General features: G+C 41.2%; 1 protein-coding gene across 11 annotated transcripts in view; it reads left to right on the plus strand.

Annotated features, from left to right (window-relative positions):
* The window catches only part of LOC126277750 (parathyroid hormone/parathyroid hormone-related peptide receptor-like), a 721,000-nt gene that overhangs the window by 681,308 nt on the left and 16,163 nt on the right, over nt 1–23,529 (plus strand). For 7 of the 11 annotated variants that reach the window (XM_049977388.1, XM_049977389.1, XM_049977391.1 and 4 more), the window contains 7 exons: nt 1,472–1,566; nt 2,713–2,878; nt 6,604–6,766; nt 12,574–12,704; nt 17,309–17,394; nt 17,491–17,635; nt 17,970–18,323. In XM_049977388.1, the coding sequence (XP_049833345.1) occupies nt 1,472–1,566; nt 2,713–2,878; nt 6,604–6,766; nt 12,574–12,704; nt 17,309–17,394; nt 17,491–17,635; nt 17,970–18,323 (1,140 nt within the window). The remainder of the gene's footprint in view (nt 1–1,471; nt 1,567–2,712; nt 2,879–6,603; nt 6,767–12,573; nt 12,705–17,308; nt 17,395–17,490; nt 17,636–17,969; nt 18,324–23,529) is intronic. The other 4 variants (XM_049977395.1, XM_049977392.1, XM_049977394.1 and 1 more) reach the window with 1 other exon arrangement.

Below are 23,529 nucleotides of genomic sequence, written 5' to 3' on the forward strand. Positions count from 1 at the left end.
GAGGACCTAGGGATGTTTAGGAGTGTGGAAATCTCGCGTATAATCGTAAGACACAAGTGACATCCAATCACCTGATCACGTTCGAAGTTTTTTTGGGGAGTTTCCGCATACTTTTCTTCACATAGTGTATATCTCATGAAAAGACCAAGAAGAAAAAGTTAGGTAGATTCAACCTATATGGACGGTTGACGGCACGCGCTTTTCCCGCGGACTATTTGCGGCTGACATGGGAAAGGGGGAAGCGATGATAATACACAAACAACCCTTTGCCTTATATCGCAAGGTCACATCACATGCAGGACACTGACCAACATCTTTCTTTTTTGCTTTAAAAGTTACTATTCCACACATTGTGCTTTCTTATCAACAGGCATTTTTTCCTCAGGTGACCTACAAAAACACGAGCACTGTGACTACTGCAGTATAGCCAGTTTTCGCACGTTGCCTTTGTTCAGGCAAAATACACTTTGACACTGCTTTAGCTTTTTAGGAGCAATATTTATTTAAGGTCCTCGTTCTTAATTTTCTGTACTTGAAATCTATTAGCAGATCCGTTAAGATTAACCTCGGCTGGCCGTTGATTGCTGCAGTCTGGGCAGGACAATATTCACTTTCAGCATGGTCGGTAGCAACAACATGAACTGCCTTTTGCATCACTGCTGAATTATGCTCGTTAAATCGTAAGATTTAATCCCACGTTCTTTGAACCAATTAACCGGATTACAGGCTGTAACTACTATGAATTGAACAATGTTCAATAGATGATAAGGTCATCAACCTGCACCAGTTCAAAGGTGCTTTTATCTCATTTAATAGGGTTAGCAAGAATGAGACATGATCAAACAGGGACTGTGAAACGCGTATTGTCAAAGGTACTCACGTATAACAGAATATAACCGCATTACTTACATGCTTTTTCACAAGAAGTCATTGTGATTGTCTTGATGATTGTTTTCTTCTAAACGAAGAAATTTTCTTAGAAACACTGTACCCTGACAGTCAACGGAGATTTGAAAAGCATTTCATTATGCAGAAGTTACACTGAGGCTGTGGACTCATATGAATAAAGCCTTGAGGATTATAACACGTCAAGCAATGTACACGTCAATGAAGTAATTCATACTGACCTAGGGGCATTGGCTTTAATCGAGGAGTTATCCGTAGAAGTATTCGTACCTTCATTCTGTCTAGAAGAATGAATTTGCTATTGATATCGGGTATTACTTGTTTCCCATGTTACTGTTTCTGTTCTCTGTACTGTTCTTTCAACAATAATTCCTCCTGTGCTTCTCCAAAATGCAGGCACTTTATTTCGGTCTACGAATGAATTACGTAGTTCCTGTATTGATGTGTGCTCTGAATAATGTAATGAAGCTCACTTATTTTAACATATTACTACAGATGAAATTTTAGTGACTAGTGACAAACAATAGTCTTTTGCGAAAAACGATAACCTTCTTTTTCTTTACAGACGTTCCTCCCTGTTGTAACAGACGTTTCCAGAGCTGGGTATAGTATATCTCTGGTGTCACTTATCTTCGCATTCACAATTTTGGCTGCGATCAGGTATGTTACTGTATTTAAGTTGAAATAATTAAAACTATGTATTGCGGTAGGGCTAAGCGGGATTGGCTATGTATCATAATATTTATTCGACACAACTGCTGTAATTTTATTTCCATGTGGAGGTGTATATTGTGAAGATAAATCGGAAGTATCACATAAATATTGTTGTAATATATTTGCTTACACGGCAATCTTCAGCTTACTGCTATTAAGGAGTATTTTTGCACCAGACACATTTCACTTTTATTTAAAAAGCATCTTCTGTGCTAGTTTTGGAAAGATGGACACAAGCTACGTCTGTACATTTTGGTCTTCGGAGATTAGAAGCAGTACTTCCTTATGAAGTTTCTGTACAATTTTCAAGCGGCGTTTTTGGCGAATGTTTCTACTAACTTCTTCTAACTTCCACTTTTTCCTTCGTTATTATCGGTAGTTCTGGTGCAAAGAACCTTGGTCTCAAATTCACTCTTGGCAATTTGTCGCCTGTATTTAAATCACTTTTTCTTACGTTGCATTACGTTCTTTTCCTCACTTCACATCTTATTCTAAAACTTCACTTCAGTTCTGATTTTTTTGTGAAGTTTTACAGTGTCATTTGAAGTGGAAAGAAGAGAAAGTGGTTTCAGAAAAGGTGAACATTTTCCTAAGGTGAATGTGAAGCCAAGTTTCTTTCGACCTCAATCTCCACTAACAACAAAGGCAACAGTAGAAGTTTGCAGAGTAAGTAGAACAGAGGCAAAAACTACGGAAACAAACTGTAAGATAACTTCATGCAAACTGCGGTTTCTGACCTAAAAAGACCTTTAATGTACAGACATTATTTATCCGTATTTCCAGTATGACCACAGAAGAGGGTTCGTAAATGAATTCGAAACGCGTCTGTTGTAAAAGAACTCTTTAATTGCAATGCACTTAAGATGGAAAATTCAATAATAATTAAATATTATTGTGCTTATACGAATGTTGTATCATGTCATCAGTTTGTGGTCTTTCATTGACAAGGGGATTATTTCTATAATAAAGTGAAACTATAATTTAAATTGTAGTATTTTTATGTATTACTAAACGAAACACAGACTGGAAAGAAAACATTTTTAATTTGCTTATAGTGTGCCATTACTTGATTTCTATGTTGGTCTATTGCAGGACGTTACGATGCCCACGTAATATTTTACATATGCATCTATTTGCCTCATTTATTATGAGAGCATTTGTTACAATACTTAAAGATTCACTCTTCGTTCTTTCTGTTGGTCTCCCAAGTAATCTTGTGCAAAGAAGTGGCAAATATTACTTCAACGTACCTGCAGAGGTATGTATTATTTCTTTGCAGCATCCCATAGTAATATATTGCCTTACAAGAAACAGTTTGTTGCTTTCATTTCACAACCATTATTGCTAATGTCAAGAGTGTTCTGAAATTTTGAGAAAATATTAGTCTTAATTTCTGTAGTATAATTTATTTTAACAACGATAGAAAATTCAGAATACGTTCCTAAAAGCTAAAATATATGAAATGTTAAGTTAACGGATTGTGCGGAGCAAAAGTAACAATAAAGTGCTTTGAATATATATTCCTCTTTAAGTTCCTCTTTAATGAAATTACTTTCTTCCTTCCAGTGTTAGGTAAATTCAGTACGAAAATTTGTTATGCTTTTTCACCGTATTACATGCTAATAAGTATGAGCATTCGTCCCAGAAAATTCAGATACCTGAGAAAGCCATACACTCTGACCTGAGCCAGAAGATCATACACTTACCTTGAGCACATCAGATGCTATACGCCATTTGTTCGTTGATACTTAAAAATGTAGACATTTATTCAAGCCTCAGTTTGATGTGGAGCTTGAATTTATCTAATCCATTGAAAATACATATTTACTAACTGAACTACGTCAATTTAAAAATCACATAGCAAAAGTATAGAGACCAGTCTTAAAATGTAACTTATATTTCTGAAGGAACGCGTAATAAATAAAACGGTAATAGATGGATGACGACAGAATGAAGTAAATATTTCGGTTTGTCTAAAGTATTTGCGTATAATTTGTTAAAACAGGTCAGTAGTTCACAAAGTAACATTAAAAATCATTGTGATGATGTTAGCTGTCAAAAACTGATAATAGTTGACTACAGTGAGTGAACTAGTTTTATCGTGTTATCAAATAATATTGTCACTGGCTCCACAAATTGTAGTTTGTGATAGAGATTTCCTCTTGGAGTAGAACTCCAGCAATAAAGGATTACTCAGTTATATTTAATATTTTTGTATGTTTTTAAATTAATTTCATATCAAATTTAGTTTATTCCAACTTAGGTAGACTAGGCATATTTATGATTCCTGTAGAAAAGACTTAAAAGAAATTAGCTTACAGGTTATGTAAAGGATACCTAGTGAAATAAGAGGCCGCAAAATAGAAAATGAACTAAAATTGCTTAATAGTGGAAAGATATCTGAACCATATCCAGTACTTATTAATATTTTTTGTAAAAAATATTAGTAGTCTTGACAGCAATAAAAAATTTCAATTCGCGTATGACTGGTTACTAAGGAATTAGCACCTATGTACGACAGCATCGTTACAGAACTTGCTTGCTAAAGAATCACTACCCAAGTACACAGCTGGCCATAACACCAACGATACTAAGTGTAGCTCAGATCGTGGTTACTAAGGTATCTGTACCTAAGTACAACGTTCGCTACACCATCATTACTAAAGGTAACCGGTTGGTAGTGAAAATTAGGTGAAGGCGTGGCTTTGGCTTTTAACTTTTAATACCATCATAGGACTAATGTCTCTCACTTTCACTATAGTTCGATCACATCATAGGCGAAAAATCGTTGGAGACATATTCTAGAAGGATTGTGAGAAATTGTTTCCTCCCCATGTGCATCACTTCACCTAACGAATGGAAAGAAAGCACAGATTATGCGTATGAGCATCTCCCGTGCAAAAATCGGCATGGATTCGCTAACAGATATGGCGAAACGCAGCTTACGCTTCTCGTCCATGGGGTTCGGAGCGCCTAGAGAGGTAGACAAGCCGCCTAGGTTCATGCCGCGTTCCTCAGCTCCGGGAAGACATTCCAAACTGTTTCACACTATGGTTTAGTGAACTAAATACGGATTTACCGTGTGTAGGACCATATTTAATTCATAATTTACTTGGAGAACGAACTCAGCATAGAGCTAGTATTGCGGTTTTCCAACACTCATTCTTCTCAACCACCAGACACGAGTGGAACAGGGACAGGGTGAAAAGTTAGTTGTAGCAGAAGCACCACATACCGAAAGGTCGAACTGAAGAGTAGAGATGTAGATCTACGTTTTCTTCTACACTTCATGGGTAAGGCGTTTCTGCTCGTTGCAGCTTCATGGTTCTCTTCAGCGTACCCTATGTCGTCATCTGTCTCTTCTTCCTCTCGCTATGAATTTCAACACAACCTAGGTTAACCTGGTATTTACCATTCTTTGTAAATTGTCAGTCAAGTTCCATCTGTTTCTTAATATTTTGTTACGCACTGACCCTGCATGTAATTCATTCCCAATATCTTCAATCCTTATCCTGTAGACTATATATCAGTATGTCCTTTAACACTTTATCGATTCAATTTCACTGAGATTCTACTGATTTGACACACAGGCTTCGTTGACATAAAGCAATGTGGGTAAAGCCGTTAGTTTCTGAAATCTGATTTTCGATTCTTTCCTGGCTTTATTTTTAAAAGTTCTTTGAACTGATCCAAACGCAGCTTCAAATTTACTAACAACTTTGTTCAACGTCGCTATGTTGCAACTGAGCGTTTTAAAATTCCATGATTGTTTTGAAATATTGTCTTCTAGAAAAATCTTTGGTGGACTAGATTCGTTCCCCTGAAAGACATAATCTTGTTTTATTAACTGAAATTTTAATATAGAGATTTTAATAGTCTATTTAAAAATACGTCAACTCCAGTAACTGTGTCTCAGTTACTTGAACAGAATAGTGCTTGAATTCGCTTTATAGATGTAGATACGACTCTATAAACAATTTCTGTGTGTGTCATCACCTGTTGCTCATTCAAATATTACTAACCAGAGCAATACAGAATTGGATACACTAGTTTCTGATGGAACTCATGCCACCTGTGAAAGAAGCTCACGCTTAATAACAAAAGTAAAATCATATTTCATCTACACTGATCAGGTTACTATATTTTAATTGAAATTCACGATGCAGCGGAATAGTTGTTCAGATGTGTAGTTCCGGTACAGACGTGACGTGTTGCTGACGAACCTACATAGATCTGAAGGTGACAGAGGAAGACCAAAACTAGTCTTATTGCAAAATGCATACTGCTAAGACTGTGATACGAGCTACGTACACTTTTTTTTAAACTTCAGTACAGCTGTTAAATTTATCTCGCGATGAATATGTTGGCTATTACAGTGGAAAAAGTTCTCCAGAAGAACGGATATCAGATTGAATAAAATCTTTGATTTAAAATTTGTAAGAGAATATAAATTATTGGCTAAATGGTCAAGGATTTAAGAGATGTAAATGATGTACCTCTGAGGTGCACAAATACTGTAAAAATGTTCCAAATATACATGGAACTCTGCGAGAATAACCAGATAGATGAAGTCCCAAAGCAAACAAGTATCAACTGAAATTAAGAAGTAGTGCTTTGATACAGGCTCAGTATAGTTCAGTTCTATGAAATCTGTAGAATTAAGAAGCCTCTGGAAGGTCACATATTTTTTGTAGTTATTCACTCTTCCTAAAATGTGAGTTTCTGTGAATTACTAGAAGAGAAAACAAGGAAGCAAATTAAAATTGGTTTTTCATTGTGCCTCTAAATAGTTAAAGTATATCAAAATTCAACGCCTTAAATATGTTACTAACATATGTTTAAAAAAATATAAAACTTAAAATTTAGTTTAGTTATGTTTGCACTTGCAGTGGTATGAGTTTTGATGTATAGTATATATCTATTTAGCAGAAATGTGACTTATTGTATTCAACATATTTTTACATAATTTTGGTTTCATTCCAGGGAAATATTTGGGACTGCAAGCTCGTTTTCAGCATTTGGCAATATTTTATAATGGCAAATTATAGCTGGATACTGATGGAAGCTCTCTACCTACATAATTTAATTTTCAATGCACTATTTTCTGACAGAAGTGGTATTGAACTCTACATCATTTTAGGATGGGGTATGTACAGACATATAAACGTTAAATACTAATGTAAAGAGTTGAGACATATTAAATTTAAGATGCACTACAACAAAGCTCTACATTCATTACATGAATTTGATCCCGTGTTAGGCCACTGACACAAATCTTCCCAGAACTTCTTAATCATCTGTGTGATTTTTCAGTGTTTTATTGTAATTGCTGTGCCATTCTACCAAATTTAATTAAATGACTTCAACATTGTGCAGTAGCTGAATCAGTTCTTTATGAAATGATTGTGATACAAGACGAGTTTATACAAATGCTGATTATCAGTCAACGAACTGTTCTAAAAGCAGTCCGCTTCTAATATGAATATTCGGTCATTGATCTTCCGTATAACTTTGTTGTTAGAGGTAACGTGATAGGTTTCCCTTAAATATGAAATTATATAATAATCAGTGCAATAATAATACAAATGACAGTTGAGAATGAGCGACACAAATTTAAAGACACTGAGCCTCGATAACTGCACTGGAATCTTCACGTGTTATGCTTCCTTTGTAACTAAAATTATTTAGCTAGTATAAATGTCTGTGTCTCTTTAGTTACAAGAACACAGACAGTAATAAAGGGGTTGGTCAAAGTTCTACCATCCCGAAGTCTATAATTATGGAATTAACTTTCCGTTCGTTTGCAGATACAGTTCTGCAGTCCTGGTACACTCTGAAATCCCTGTGCAACAGAATCCCAGCAAGCTGCTAGGGGAGCCAAATAAAAAGGTGCAGCCTGTCTCCGTTTTACAGTGCGGTCATTAATTCTCGGCATCAGCGGAAATTTGACAGCTGTGTCCGGCTAAACTAGAGCCCTAAAGAAACATAATTATTATCATATGATACTCCACTTTGTCACCTACCTGCGCCATTTTGGTGTGGTGCATGAAGCGACGTGCCAGAGTATTATAGCGCCCGGATTTCAATTTGTACCTTGACTGCAGATATGCATCTGAACAGATACAGAAAATATATTGCGTGATTTTAGTTTTTCGAGGTGACATTTAAAAAAAATATGTGAACGTCATAGTTCCTGAAATTAAACGAGACTGAATTCAAAACAGATTAAGGAAAGAATACTGTGAAATGAGTCGGCATGAAGATAAATGAAATCATGAGAACGAACCTACTTAGAAGGAAAATATTTTAGCCTTTTCATAATAATCAGCTTTAGTCGCTGTAGATCCATGAGTGTAACGACTGTAATGAATAATTTCATGGAAAGATTGTTTTCATTCCACGAATAAGAGGGAGCGGATAGACTTACAGTCTGTGATATACGTGTGCACAACATATCTGAAATTCAAGAAAAAGGAAGATAATGTTAAATGTCCTGTCGTCAACGAAGGTCGTAATAGACGGAACGCAAGAAAGGATGGCGAAGGAAGTCGGCCGTGCCCTACAAAGAAAACATACCAACATTTACCTTAGGCGATTCAGCGGAATGAATGCAAACATAAATCAGCATATATTTGCAGAAAGCGGTGCCACACAGCTGTTATATATTTGAAAAATCTCATACTACCGCCTTGAGCTTCTAGTAAAATATGTTATCCACCCAACCAGATTTAGTTGTCAGACCATCATCAGGTTCTATCAAATATTCACAGCTTCATGTTAGGTGAAACATATGTTCAGGTGATAAAAACATGAATAATACACCGTTGCAATATGGTAATATAAATTCCGTCGTCAGTCTATAAATATAGCGCAGTTTTTATAGATTGACGATGTTATTTATAATACGATATGATAACAATGTACCATTCACGAATATATCACAAGACGATAACGATTTTATATGTCGCCTAACTTTATGCTACGAATACTTTTGTGACGACGACGGTCAGACAACTGGCACTGGTCGTATCAATAAGGTGTTTCACAAGTAGCTCAAGACTGCAATACATTTTTCAAATCATGCATCCAATGTGCGAACCACCGCTCTTCCTTGTTCGGTGGAAACCAACGAAACAGGTGACAGAAGACCACAACTGAACTCACTGTGCAAATCTGTCCCGTATGTGTCCTCCTAAGAGACTGCAAAGTACGTCACGTAAGTGTTTCGGCGTTACCACGATCCCAGTTTATCAGACTTTGTTTTCAATCTGCTACTGATTACGCTCAGTATTGAAACTCCCTGGCAGAACCAGGACTCCAAATACGCAGCATTGCCTCTCGGAGACAACGCTCCTAGCTACTAAGCTATCCACGCACGTCTCGCAACCGACCCCCAAAGGTTAGCTTCGAGCATTACCTACCTCCTATTTTCCAAAAGTGTTGTCACTTACCGAAAAGCTTCCTCTGAAGTCTAATGGTGAAAGGATAGTTCTCATTTCGCCATCTTTTAAGACGATGGCGTCTTCGACCATGGACATAATTGTTCATTCTGCAATGAAATTGATTTTTAAGGTATGTGGTGGACTGGTGCCCTAAACTGCACCATCGCTTTTACTGACTGAGCTGTGCTGATGCACAGAAGCTATAGTGAGCCCCGAGCGGTGGCTAAGGCATTGGACAAGATTCGGGAAGTCTCTGTTGTCCATCATGGACAGGGGACATCGGCTGGTTAAACAACTGTCAACGTCAAGTAATTTCACCAACAGCCGAGTAACTTAAGGTGTTATTTTATTTTATTTTGAAGGCTTCTAATTTCAGCATTTCACCATGCCATCGCCAAGAATTTGCAGAGATGCGTATATGGCATACTGAAATATTCAATCTCGTAGCCTTCAAAATGACATTAAATAACATCTTAAGTTACACGGTGGTTGGTGAATTTCTTTGACACTGACAATCAATTCGGGAAGGGTGGGGACAGAATCCTAGTCCACTAAACAGATATACACAGATGAGGCAAAACAGTCATCATATCATATTGTTCGACATCTGGAAGGTAATACAGCACCGGTTGTAAGTGGGTTTGATTGTATAAGAATTTGGTAGGTTTCCGTGGTTATGTGGCACCAGACGTTTACGAACAGCTCGCGCATCACGCGTTTCCCTTAAAGAGCCTGTGGTTTGTGGCCGTGAAACTGGCGCCCGGTCCTAGAAGTGTACCATCGATTTCAGATCAGCCGTATTTAGTGGCCAAGACATTTAACACGAGCTCGCCAGCGCACTCCGGAAACCACTGTAGCACTAATATGGCATCGCGAGACGGGCTGTTATACTACTGGAAAATGGCGACGCCCTCGAGGAAGACATAAAGCGTGAAGGAAAGCAGGTCATACGCAATAATCTTCACGCAGTTCACAGATGTCATGGTGCCTTCGATTACTACCATAGGTAACATGGAAAACCTACGTGAATGTCCCCCATTACATTGTACAGCGTTATTCGTAAATACCCGTGGTGTATCAAAAGAGTACATAGAAACTTCAAAGACATTCGAGGGGGATTTAGCGAGTGATGTAACACATTTTTTATCGACCTGTTTCGTTTGAAGAAATACGGAATTGGTTCTGGCATATGGTGGAATATTTCCGCTCCAGCCCCCATAGTTCCATGAAATTCCGGTAGATGGCGTAGCCTTCAAAACACCGGATCGGTGGCTACAGCACCTCTCTAAGTTCCTACTCCAAATACGCAACGCACTGTACTGGCAGAGCGCACCACTAAGGGTAAACGTGACAATATGTGTAGACATATCATACGCTCATTATTGCCACAGGTTATAGTGTGTGCAGATAGGAAATTTAACAAACAGATTGCCCGCCCGGTTAGCCGTTAGGTCTAACCCACGATTTTCCGGTTGGAGAAGGAGCGCCTGGACAACCGGCACGAATCTGCTCGGCGGACTTGTGTCGAGGTCCGGTGAGCCGGCCAGTCTGTGAATGGTTTTTAGGAGGTTTTCCATCTGTCTTGGCGAATTCGGGCTGGTTCTCCTTATTCCGCCTCAGCTACACTACATCGGAGATTGCTGCGCAAACAAGTTCTTCACATACGCGTACGCCTCCATTACTTAACCACGCAGACGTATGGGTTACACTCCTCTGGTGTGAGACCATCCCTGTGGGGGCCCAACGGGGGCCGAACCGTACAATAACCTTGAAAGACTGGTCCGGAGTGGGGTGGCAGAGGGGTGAAGTGGACTGCGGTAGTCGTCGTGGGGCTGTGGACTACTGTGGCTGCGGCGGGGAGGGAGCCTCTCCGTCGTTTCTAGGCCCCCGGTTAACATACAATACAGTACAATAACAATCAGATTTTTAATGCAGGCTGCTGTCTTTACGCAAGCAGGCAAATACCACTCGCGTGTTAATGTTTGTTGCGTTACTAATAGTACACATATTAGTAACTGTAATGTAAGATAAAAACCTCTATAGCTACTCTATTCACTGATATGTGTCTATTTTCTGTATATATTGTAGTTTTCACGCAGCTGTCTTCTGGATCCCCATGGTACTGGGTGGTTATAATTCATATGCAGCTACTGAAGGAGTTCCAGTGTGAGCTTTAATTATCGTCTCCGGCAACGCAATTTGGTTTATACGCCTTGGCTTTAATGCGCTGGAAAGTTCCAGTTTCGACCACCAGTTTCAATTCTAGCGCCGTGAATACAAGAAATATCTCTATGTGTAATGCTTCTGGATGGGGCCATGAGTAGAAAAGGTGAAAATAACGATAAAGGCAAAATTTTTGATTTTATTACCAACCGTTGGTCACTCAGCTTGTTCAACCCCAGATAGGTTGACGAGATGCTCCAAAACGTCGTCATCAACAGTTGCTCTCAGCAGTTTCTGTTGAATCTGAGTAACGTGTTCCTATGTACTGATCTAAAAAATCAGGTAGAGTCCGAACGCGTCCCTGATAATCACATTCTTTTAGATATCAAGGACTCGTGGAAGCTTTCTAACATCTTAAAGCACTGACAAATTTACAAACACAGTACAGTGCCCTCAGAAACCCACATGTTACGTTCTGTTTTCCCTCCAGTGCTACAACATGAAATCATGGGGGCGAGGTTGATCCCCTTAAAATTCCAGATTAAATTACTTAGCCCCAATCACAGCTGAGCATGAACAACAAACCTCTTCAGCTGGAGCACAGTAGGATGGGAGCAACACAGTAGCAGTCGTGTCAAAGTAGCGAATCGACGGCGTTCGAACTACAACCTTTTCCTTATCAGATCGAAGGACGGAACACTTACAATTACCTTTTATCCTCACCCGCTCATTGTGCACTCCGATTTTCCATCAGTTTCATAAGAGCAGAGCTCTTCCGCATTAACCTACTTCTACGATCATATTTTAAGTTCCTTTGTTCTTATTTAGCCTGCAACATTCTTAGAGTCGAGATGTTATGCTTTGATAGTTTTAGTTGTAGCATTAGTCTGCCTGTAATGGCTTTGCCAACCATGATTGGTCGCATAGCGTTGCGAAATGTAGCCTAGTATTTGTACTTCGCGACGGCAACTTGCAGCAATCTAGTACTTTCTAGTTCTCTGTGCCTCGCATTGAAATCAGGACAGACGAACCAGGAGGCTTTCCCGTTGCTAATGACGCTCCTTTTGTTATAGAGTACAGAATCTTTAGAAATTGAATTAATTATACAAACAGAATCTTTATTTTCAAGACGACTGTCACAGTAGCGTATCAACCAGAAGAAGTAATTATACAAGGAAAACTTGAAAACAGAGTATTCAACACACAAACAATACATAGAGTGTAAGAAGTGTTCCGATGTATAAAGTAAAAACAATAAAAATATGATACACTTCCAATAATGTTTCTTATGTGTGTACTGCCGGAAATAAATGTCCCTGATCACATTTCATCATTCTTCTGTTTCTAGGGCTGCCTATATTGTTTGTTGTACCATGGATTGTATGCCGTATATTTTTAGAAGATGACCTGTGCTGGACTATGAATACCAATAAATATGTGTATGCAGTTATATTTGTTCCCGTGGCAGTATCCAATTTAGTGAGTTTTGATATCTATTCAACTCATACCTTTAGACAAAAGTCAGTTTTATATACTGATACTATTAAAATCAATTGTAACTTCGAGAGTTTTTAGATTTTCACAAATATAGTATAGAATGACATTAGAAATACACATTGTTTTTCATGTGAATCTTAATTTATTTCGTTATTATCAACATAACTTTGAGTAGAACATTTTATTGAAAAGTGTTAAGGAGGTGTGATGTTGTACGATATACACACTGCCTGACAAGAAACAGTGAAGCCCACAGAAGACAGAGTCTGATGTTGATGTCAGTGCACACGTGCTCGCCATTGGCGATTATGTAAATGATTAGAGTTGCAATTTTCTGTGACAGGTAGAGCTGGCCGTATTAGTAGGATGTATTCTAACCAGCCAGAACATTGTGATCACCTGTCTAGAAACCGGTATTTCCACCTTTGGTACGGATAACAGCGGCCATGCGTCGTGGCAAGAAAGCAATAAGGTCTTGGTAGGTTGCTGAAGGGATTTGATACCACATCTGCACTCGTGCACTGACTCCCTTAAATTCCGCGACCTATGGGGGGAGGGGGGAGGGGGGACAGGGAGCGGGTAGCGATGAGGTCTGACGCCATCTGCAATCACATTCAGGATGTGTTCGATGGGTTCAGATCTGGCGAGTTGGGAGACCAGTACTTCAACTGGAACTCGCCACTGTCTTTCTCGCACCATTCCATCACACTCTTGGCCTTGTCATGACGCATTATCTTGTTGAAACATGCCACTGTCTTTAGGAAACATGATGGTCACGAAGGTGCCTACGTGGTCCTTGAGTGACTTGGTGCCATGCACGAGCTGCAGTTGAATGTTCCCTAGAGCATAATGGAGCAGCTGCCTTCATGTCTCCGTCCCGCAACACAGGTATCAAGGAGCTGATCCCCTGGAAGAAGAGGGATTCGCGTCCTCCCACCGGCATGGTACAGAAGATATCGGGATTTATCGGACCATGCAAAGCTTTGGCACTGCGAAAACGTCCCACACCAATGGTCACTTACCAATTTCAATCGTACACTCCTGGAAATTGAAATAAGAACACCGTGAATTCATTGTCCCAGGAAGGGGAAACCTTATTGACACATTCCTGGAGTCAGACACATCACATGATCACACTGACAGAACCACAGGCACATAGACACAGGCAACAAAGCATGCAAAATGTCGCCACTAGTACAGTGTATATCCACCTTTCACAGCAATGCAGGCTGCTATTCTCCCATGGAGACGATCGTAGAGATGCTGGATGTAGTCCTGTGGAACGGCTTGCCATGCCATTTCCACCTGGCGCCTCAGTTGGACCAGCGTTCGTGCTGGACGTGCAGACTGCGTGAGACGACCCTTCATCCAGTCCCAAACATGCTCAATGGGGGACAGATCCGGAGATCTTGCTGGCCAGGGTAGTTGACTTACATCTTCTAGAGCACGTTGGGTGGCATGGGATACATGCGGACGTGCATTGTCCTGTTGGAACAGCAAGTTCCCTTGTCGGTCTAGGAATGGTAGAACGATGGGTTCGATGACGGTTTGGATGTACCGTGCACTATTCAGTGTCCCCTCGACGATCACCAGAGGTGTACGGCCAGTGTAGGAGATCGCTCCCCACACCATGATGCCGGGTGTTGGCCCTGTGTTCCTCGGTCGTATGCAGTCCTGATTGTGGCACTCACAGGCACGGCGCCAAACATGCATACGACCATCATTGGCACCAAGGCAGAAGCGACTCTCATCGCTGAAGACGATACGTCTCCATTCGTCCCTCCATTCACGCCTGTCGCGACACCACTGGAGGCGGGCTGCACGATGTTGGGGCGTGAGCGGAAGACGGCCTAACGGTGTGCGGGACCGTAGCCCAGCTTCATGGAGACGCTTGTGAATGGTCCTCGCCGATACCCCAGGGGTAACAGTGTCCCTAATTTGCTGGGAAGTGGCGGTGCGGTCCCCTACGGCACTGCGTAGGATCCTACGGTCTTGGCGTGCATCCGTGCGTCGCTGCGGTCCGGTCCCAGGTCGACGGGCACGTGCACCTTCCGCCGACCACTGGCGACAACATCGATGTAGTGTGGAGACCTCACGCCCCAGATGTTGAGCAATTTGGCGGTTCGTCCACCCGGCCTCCCGCATGCCCACTCTACGCCCTCGCTCGAAGTCCGTCAACTGCACATACGGTTCACGTCCACGCTGTCGCGCCATGCTACCAGTGTTAAAGACTGCAATGGAGCTCCGTATGCCACGGCAAACTGGCTGACACTGACGGCGGCGGTGCACAAATGATGCGCAGCTAGCGCCATTCGACGGCCAACACCGCGGTTCCTGGTGTGTCCGCTGTGCCGTGCGTGTGATCATTGCTTGTACAGCCCTCTCGCAGTGTCCGGAGCAAGTATGGTGGGTCTGACACACCGGTGTCAATATGTTCTTTTTTCCATTTCCAGGAGTGTATATGCCGATGTCGCAGTGTTAACAATGGCAACATGTACGGGTTGTCGGCTGCGGAGTGCCATCTTTAGGAGTTTTCAGTGCACCTTTAAGTCTGATGTTAGTTCCACCAGAGTTCGCCATCTGTCCTGTTTTACCAGTCTGCCCAGTCTACCATGTCCAGTATTCCAATATCTGCAATGAGGAGTGGTCTCGCAACCTTACAACGTCTGGACGTGGTTTCATCTTGGTTTCGTCACATTTTGAAGGAACTCACCATAGCACTCGCTGAACACCAAGAAAGTCGTGCAATTTCCTAAATGCTCGTTCCGAGCCTCCAGGATATCACAATCTGCCCTTGGTCTAATGCCGACAGATAGCATGCCGTCCCCATTCTACACGCAGACAGCACACTCACCGATATTACGTGCACTGTGCATGTGTCTATCTAGCAGACTGGCAGACACTCCTAGCTAGGTGACGGTGCTATCACCTGGGAAGATTCATGTCGATGGTAGGCCGCTGGACATAATGTTCTGGCTGATCAGCATATAAGGGACATGAAGAGCCCCACATGCTCAGTGACGACAGTAAAGGACACGGAGAAGTCGTGTGTTTGTGTTATCAGCATCTGACTTGATTTAGGGTTGGGTCTTATTATAGGTTTTTATTTAGCGGGCTGGTCGGTTCGTGAAATATCCAAATTTGAAAGGCATTCGAATGTGACAGCAGCTCGTTATTGGACAGCATGGCAATGTTGGGGAGGCATAATCTTCCTTAAGTTTCTGGTGAGCTACGTCTGACCAGCACAAAGGAAGATCACTGGTGCTGTGCATCAGGAACATTGTAATCTGACTTGATTTAGGGTTGGGTCTTATTATAGGTTTTCATTTAGCGGGGTGGTCGGTTCGTGAAATATCCAAATTTGAAAGGTATTCGAATGTGACAGCAGCTCGTTGTTGGACAGCATGGCAATGTGGGGGAGGCATAATCTTCCATAAGTTTCTGGTGAGCTACATCTGACCAGCACAAACGAAGATCACTGGTGCTGTGCATCAGGAACATTGTAATCCCTTCACATCTGTACCAGTCATCCGAAACGGACTCCCTGTAATATTCTGTCTTATACTGCACTATTGGTCCCATGAATAGCCTGTTAACACCATAAAACAAACTGCTTCGTTTGGAGCGCTGACTGGCAAACATGCACTGCCGCTGAATGGCGCAACATTTTGATTTGTGATGAATCACGACTCTGCACTGCCACAGGTGAAGGTCGTTAGTGTGTATGGGAGCGACCTGGGAAGAGATCCTATTCCCACAATGTTTCAGAGATGAACAATGGTGTTATTCGTATGGTTATGATGTGGGGGAGCGACGGGGTATTGTTTGAGGTCGTGAATAGTAGTAACTAACGGTTCTCTGATGACACAACAGTATGTCACGAAATCCTGCGTCCTCATGGGTGAACTCTGATGTGCCAGCGTCATATTGCCATTGTCCACATATGGTATGTGTGTCTATTAATCGCCAGCACGATACTGAGTTAGTCTCATAGCCAGCAAGATAACTGAATGTGTCCCCAATAGAAAATGAGGGACCAGCTCAGATGTATCATTTACAACAGTTGCGGGCGCATTGCCTGAGGAGAGGATGCAACGGCATAAAGACACCCATTTCAACCGACTCACTGCAGTCACCCAGGCCATAGGGTCTGCAACGTCAAACTCTGTGTTACACTAGCTAGATCTGCCGTAACTGTCGTAACATCACGTATCTACTCAACCCGTGAAGTTTCATTTCGTTTCCTCCTGTCCTTGTAGGTGCTTCACTTACTTGTCAGGCAGTGTATTTTTAGTGTAACACATTGGCTATTTTAAGAACATCAACAGTTGTCTTCTATCTCTTTCCCTGCGGAGCAGTAAAGCATACATTCCAAAAAAAATCACATACTTCACATTAATGCATCTTTGGCAGGTCCATATGACACGGCATCGCCAATTTGATCTCAGATACAATCTGCTGTTAATTAACGTCACATTTTAGTTTACAAAATAATAGAATGAAATTCAAATATGTTTAATACATAATTATTTTGGTTCATCATAAATGGAGAACTTCTGACAAGACAATGTTTGTTTTTTCTACAGATATGTTTCATACTATTTGTAAATCTGGTGCGTGTTATTTTCACAAAATTGCGTTCATCTGTAAGTGAAGAAACGAAAATATACAGGTAAAGATTAAATGCTTTCATGTAAATTACTTCCATATCAGTAATTTATTGTCAGTCAAATGGCAGATATTAATGTGACTCATTTTGTTTTACTAGACGTCTGGCAAAGTCGACACTCATACTTATCCCATTATTTGGTGTACACTATGTATTGTTTGTGGGTTTTCACTGGCCTTCAGAAACTGGAAGCACAGAGGAAATGACTGCCCTTTTCATAGATCAACTATTTACATCCTTCCAGGTACTGAGAGAAAATATTTCGTCTTATAATCCTACAAAATATTCAAACTAAATGACGACAAAGACTTGAAAAATTTAAATTATGTATTATGGAAACCATTCATGTATGAGTTTTGTAACTAGCTGTAAAGTAGTTATTTAATTTTAGATGATATGATTTACTATCTTCTAATCATATGTTCGTATGTAACAAGCTCCTAAACACCGATATTTCCTCTACTGTTAACCTTCTAATATTGCTGGAAATTACGAAAAATAGATTTAACGTGGCAATGGAGGGCAGGTTGAATGTTTCATATTAGAATACCGCTAACCAAGAACTGTTTTACTTTCAGGGTTTCTTCGTGGCGCTACTGTATTGCTTCATGAACGCAGAAGTGAGGACAGAGTTAAACAAGACCTGGTCTTGGTGGCCACGGAGAAGGAACAAGAGTACCAGCGACGGTATGGCCAATGGCACACTAGGCAGTAGCCGCTTCTTCTCCACTAGTCAGCACAGGCCATCCTGCTACTCGAGTACCTCTTGTACTTCCCTCAGCTTGGCCGTCAACTCTAGCTGGGCGACCGGTCGCGGACGGGAGCGTGTCCGTGGGCTGAGCCACGCGGGCCACCACGGCTCGGTGCATGGCTTCCTAGCAGAGTCCGCCAGCCCTTGTTTCGAACACGTGGCAGTCAGCTATCACCCCAGTGTACGTTCCGCTTGACCTGTGTACAAATTCTGCACGGTTTATCTCGTAGTGGCTAGAAATTTTGTAAATATTTAGTAGTTCCTACCTATCTGAGGATCGTAGGAAAAGTGTACTACAGCAATTCCTCAGAGCGAGAGGTATTGTTAAATTACATTAAGCACATGGATGCCCTTGTCTTGCTCCCACCTCAACCCTCTACACACACACACACACACACACACACACACACACACACACACACACACGCAAGAATAAGCATACGCACACTCAGTGGCCTATTGAATTAGACACACAACTCTAATAGATAGTACCATCACTTACACACATACGACCGCAGCAGCGCAGGGGATACTGAAAGCAATACGTGTCAGAGATGTGTCAAAGGTACGTAAGAGGGCTGGGAGGGGGGGCAGCAAATTTTAATCAGAAGTGCTCCAGATGTGCTCACTAGCATTGAAGTCAGGTTGTTGTTGTTGTGGTCGTCAGTCCAAAGACTGGCTTGATGCAGCAGCCCATCGTACTCTATCCTATGCAAGCCTCTTCATCTCCGAGTAATTACTGCAACCTAAATCCATCTGAATCTGCTTACTGTATTCATCTCTTCGTCTCCCTCTACGATTTACGCCACACACTCTTCACTCCAGTACTAAATTGGTGATCTCTTGATGGTTCAGACTCTGTCCTACCAACAGTATTCTTCTTCTGCTCACGCTGTACCACAAATTTCTCTTCTCCCCAATTCTATTTAGTACGTCCTCATTAGTTGTGTGATCTATCCATCCAATCTACAACATTCTTCTGTAATATGACATTTCAAAATCTTCTATTATCTTCTTGTGTAAACTGTTTATCGTCTATGTTTCACTTCCATACATGGCTACATTCCATACAAATACTTTGAGTAAGGACTTCCTGACAAATCTATACTCGATGTTAATTTATTTCTCTTCTTCAGAAACGCCTTTCTTGCCATTACCAGTCTACATTTCATATCCTCATTACCATGATCATCATCAGCTGTTTTGCTTCCCAAATGGCAACACTCATCTACAACTTTGTGTCTCATTTCCTAATCTAATTCCCTCAGCATCAACTCATTTAATTCGACTACATTCCATTATCCTTTTTCTGCTTTTGTTGGTGTTCTTCTTACATCCTCTTTTCAAGACGCTGTCTGTTCCGTTCAAACGATTTTCCAAGTCCTTTGCTGTCGTTGTCAGAATTACAATGTAATCGGTAAACCCCAAAGTTTTCCTTAACTTTTCGTTCCTTCTCCCTTTACTTAAATCTTTACTAGAAATTTTTCTTTGGTTTCCTTTACTGCTCGCTCAATATACAGATTGATTAACATTGGGATAGGCTACATCACTGCCTCACTCCCTTCTGAACCAATGCTACCACTCAACCTTTATAACTGCCATCTGGTTTCTGTACAAATCGTAAATAGCCTTTGGCCCCCTGTATTTTACCCCTACCACCTTTAGAATTCGGAAGAAAGTATTCCAGTCAATATCGTCAAAAGCTTCCTCGAAGTCTGCAAATGCTATAAACTTAGGTTTACACCTTCTTAACCTATCTTCTAAGATAAGTTATAGGTTCAGTATTCCTTCGTGTTTCCTACTTTTCTCCGGTATCCAAACTGATCTGCCCTAGGTCGGGTCCTACCAGTTTTCCAATCGTCTGTAAAGGATTCATGTTGGTATTCTGCAACAATGACTTATTAAACTGATAATTCGGTAATTTTCACATCTGTCAGCACCTGCTTTCTTTGGAATTTGAATTATCATGTTTTTCTCGAAATCCGAAGATATTTGACATTTTTCATAAATCTTGCTCACCAAATGTAGGAGTTCAGTTATGGCTGGCTATCGCAAGGCAATCAGTAGCTCTAACGCAATATTGTCTACTCCCAGAGCTTGTCCTCTTCCATTTTCATAATATTGCCCTCAAGAACACCTCCCCTCTATAGATCCTTCCACCTTTCTGATTTCCCTTCTTTTCTAAGGACTGGTTTTCCATCTGAGCTCTTGATATCCGTGCAGGTGATTCTTTTTTTTTTTTCAAGATCTCTTTAATTTTCCTGCAGGCAGCATCTATGTTACCCCTAGTGATATATGCTTGTACATCCTTACATTTTACCTGTGGCCATTCCTGTTCAGCCACTTTGTGCTTCCTGTCAGTTTCTTTTTTTAGACGTTTATATTGTCTTTCGCCTGTTTCATTTGTTGCATTTCCACATTTTCTCCTTTGATAAGTTAAATTTATAATGTCTTGTTTTATCCTATGATTGCTGATAACCCTCTTATTTTTAGCTACCTGCACCTCTGCTGCCTCCATTATTCCATCTCTGGAAGCTACTCATTCTTCTACTACACTATTTCTTTCCCCTGTTCTTATCAATCTTTCCCTAACGCTCCTCTACAGTCCCTGGTTCTTTCGGTTTATTCAGGTCCCATCTGCTTAAAATCTTGGCTTTTTGCAGTTTCTTTCGTTCTAATTTGTAATTCATAACCAAAAATAGGATGTCAGCGTCCACATATGCCTCTGGGAATGTCTTACTTGGTTCCGAAATCTGTCTTACCTTTACATAATCAATCTGAAACTTTCGGGAGTCTCCAGGTCTCTCCCACGTATGCAAACCTCTTTCATGAGTCTTAAACCAAGCGTAATCTAGTATTTAATTATGCTCTGAGGAAAATTCTACCAGGTGGTTTCCTCTTTCATTCGTTTCTCCCAGTCCATACGCACTTTTACTTCCCTTCTCTACCTTTTCCTACTATCGAAGTCCAGTCCCCCATGACTATTATAATTTAGTCTTCGTAAACCATCTGAGTAATTTCTTTTATCTCATCATACATTTTCTCAATCTCCTCCTCAGCCACGAGCTAGATAGCATATAAACTTGTACTGGTTTGGTGGGTGTGACATTCGTGTCAATCTTGGCTACACTTATGCGATGACTACTCTACTTACGTGTTTACTCTACCATTCACTATCCTGTTTGTAGCAGCTGACCCGCTTTCTTATTTTTTAATTCATTATTAAACCCACTCCGGCATTACCCTATTTGATTATGTATTTATAAGCCTATATTCACCTGACCAGAAGTGCTCCTCCTCTTATCACAGAACTTCACTAATTCCCACTGTTACACTGTCCGCAACCCTTTTTAAATTTTCTGACCTACCTGACCGATTAAGGAATTTGACCTTTCAAGCGTCAATCTGTAGAAGGTCAATTTTATTTCTCCATATAACGATGTACTCCTGAGTAGTCCCCGCCCGGAGATCCGAATAAGGGATTATTTTACTTCTGGAATATTTTACCAAAGGGGCGGTCATCATCATTTAACCATACGGTAGAGCTACATGCCCTTGGGAAAATTACGGCTGTAGTTCCTCCTTGCTTTCAGCAATTCACAGTACCAGCACAGCAAGGCTGTTTTGCTTGATGTAGCAAGGCCAGATCAATCAGTCAACCAGACTGTTGCCCCTCCAGCTACTGAAAAGGCTGCTGTCCCTCTTCAGGAACCACATGTTTGTCTGACCTCTCAACAGATACCCCTCCATTGTGTTTGCACTTATGGTAGAGCTATCTGTATCGCTGAGGCACGCTAGCCTCCCCACCAACGGCAAGGTCTATGGTTCGAGGAGGGTAAGGTAACGAAAGGGAAAGTGCGTGGGAGGGGGGGTGTAGAGGAGGGAACGATTTGATGGGTACAATATACGTGCATTCTGATGCAATTATGATTCGTTACTGCGGGGCATTGTCTTGTTGAACGTAAGTCCCCTGCACAGTCTACTAAGGAAACTTCAGCATTTTAGAGATTTGAAAGCATATTTCAATACTGGCCGCCAAGGACAAACGACCTTAGATGTCCAGATTGAAAAAAAAAATGAAATGAAATGATCGTGTGGCATTGCTGGCCAGGAGGTCCCACCCAGAAAAGTTCGGCCGCCGAGAGCGAGTCTTATTTCAGTAGGCGCCACATTGTCCGACTTCCATGCCGGTGAAGAGGAAGATGATGAGGACAACAGGACACCCAGTTCACGAGCGGAGAAAATCTCCAATCTGTCCAGGAATCGAACCCGGGCCTACTGCATGGAAGGCAAGCACATAACCATTCAGCTAAGAAGGTGGACGTCCAGACTGAATTTTCATCTTACAGGTGGTGTTCTTTGAAATGAAACTTCCTGGATGATTATAGCTGTGCTGGACCGAGAGTGATACCTAAGGACCTTTGCCTTTCGCAATTAGGTGCTCTACCGACTGAGCTATCCACGGATGAATTATGATCCAACATCACAGCTTTACATCTGCCAATACCTTCTCTCCTACCTTCCAATTTTCTACGGAGAGGTTCCAAACCAATACACGCTCCGCTCCAGAATGAAATTTTGTTTTTGACACAATCACCCATGCTGTGGCTAATCCATGACTGTGCAATATCCTTTCTTCCAGGAGTTATAGAGCAACAAGGTATGCGAGGGAACTGTGAAGTTTGCAAGAAGGGGGCTGTTCTGGCGGAAGAGAAGCTATGAGGGATAGCCATGAGTCATTAACACAGGCGGCAGACTTTTGGCCCATGAAAGACGAAGATGCCAGTTCCGAGTCCCAGTCCGGCATACAGTTTTAACTTGCCAGGAAGTTTTGATGTTAGACGTAACCGGAGCCTCACTGTGTAGCATGTAAACATCCTCTACAGCAGACTACCCGTCCTAATGGTGGCCCTTGATTACTAAGATGGATAACGTATGTTGTTTTAGAAGAGGTCGGACCCGTCCATCGACCTTTTGACTGTAACCCGTTAGTGTAACTCGCCGAGTGCAGTGTACATTTAATATCCTGGAACCTAGGCAACAACCTAAATAACAATATGGAAACTAAAAGTGCTGGCCATACATCTTCGGCAACGACAGTCTGAACAGAATGAAAGAAACTATTGCTAATACATACAGATCTTGCATATTGTGCACGAAGACATTATCATGTAATTGGCTCCTTATGTCATTTACCAATGTAGCTTATATGTATTAGGTATAACATTTGATAAAACTCTCAAACCAGGCCCTGTTATCTTAAATTAGACTTTGCACTACACCAGAGAGTGCGGTGAAACATGGTCAAGTAACATAAAATAAAGCTTTCTATGCTTTATGTGCATAGCATTGGTCAGCAACACGAAACGCGATTCTTTAAATAATAC

Source organism: Schistocerca gregaria, chromosome 1, assembly GCF_023897955.1.
Source record: "Schistocerca gregaria isolate iqSchGreg1 chromosome 1, iqSchGreg1.2, whole genome shotgun sequence".
Classification (NCBI taxonomy): domain Eukaryota; kingdom Metazoa; phylum Arthropoda; class Insecta; order Orthoptera; family Acrididae; genus Schistocerca; species Schistocerca gregaria.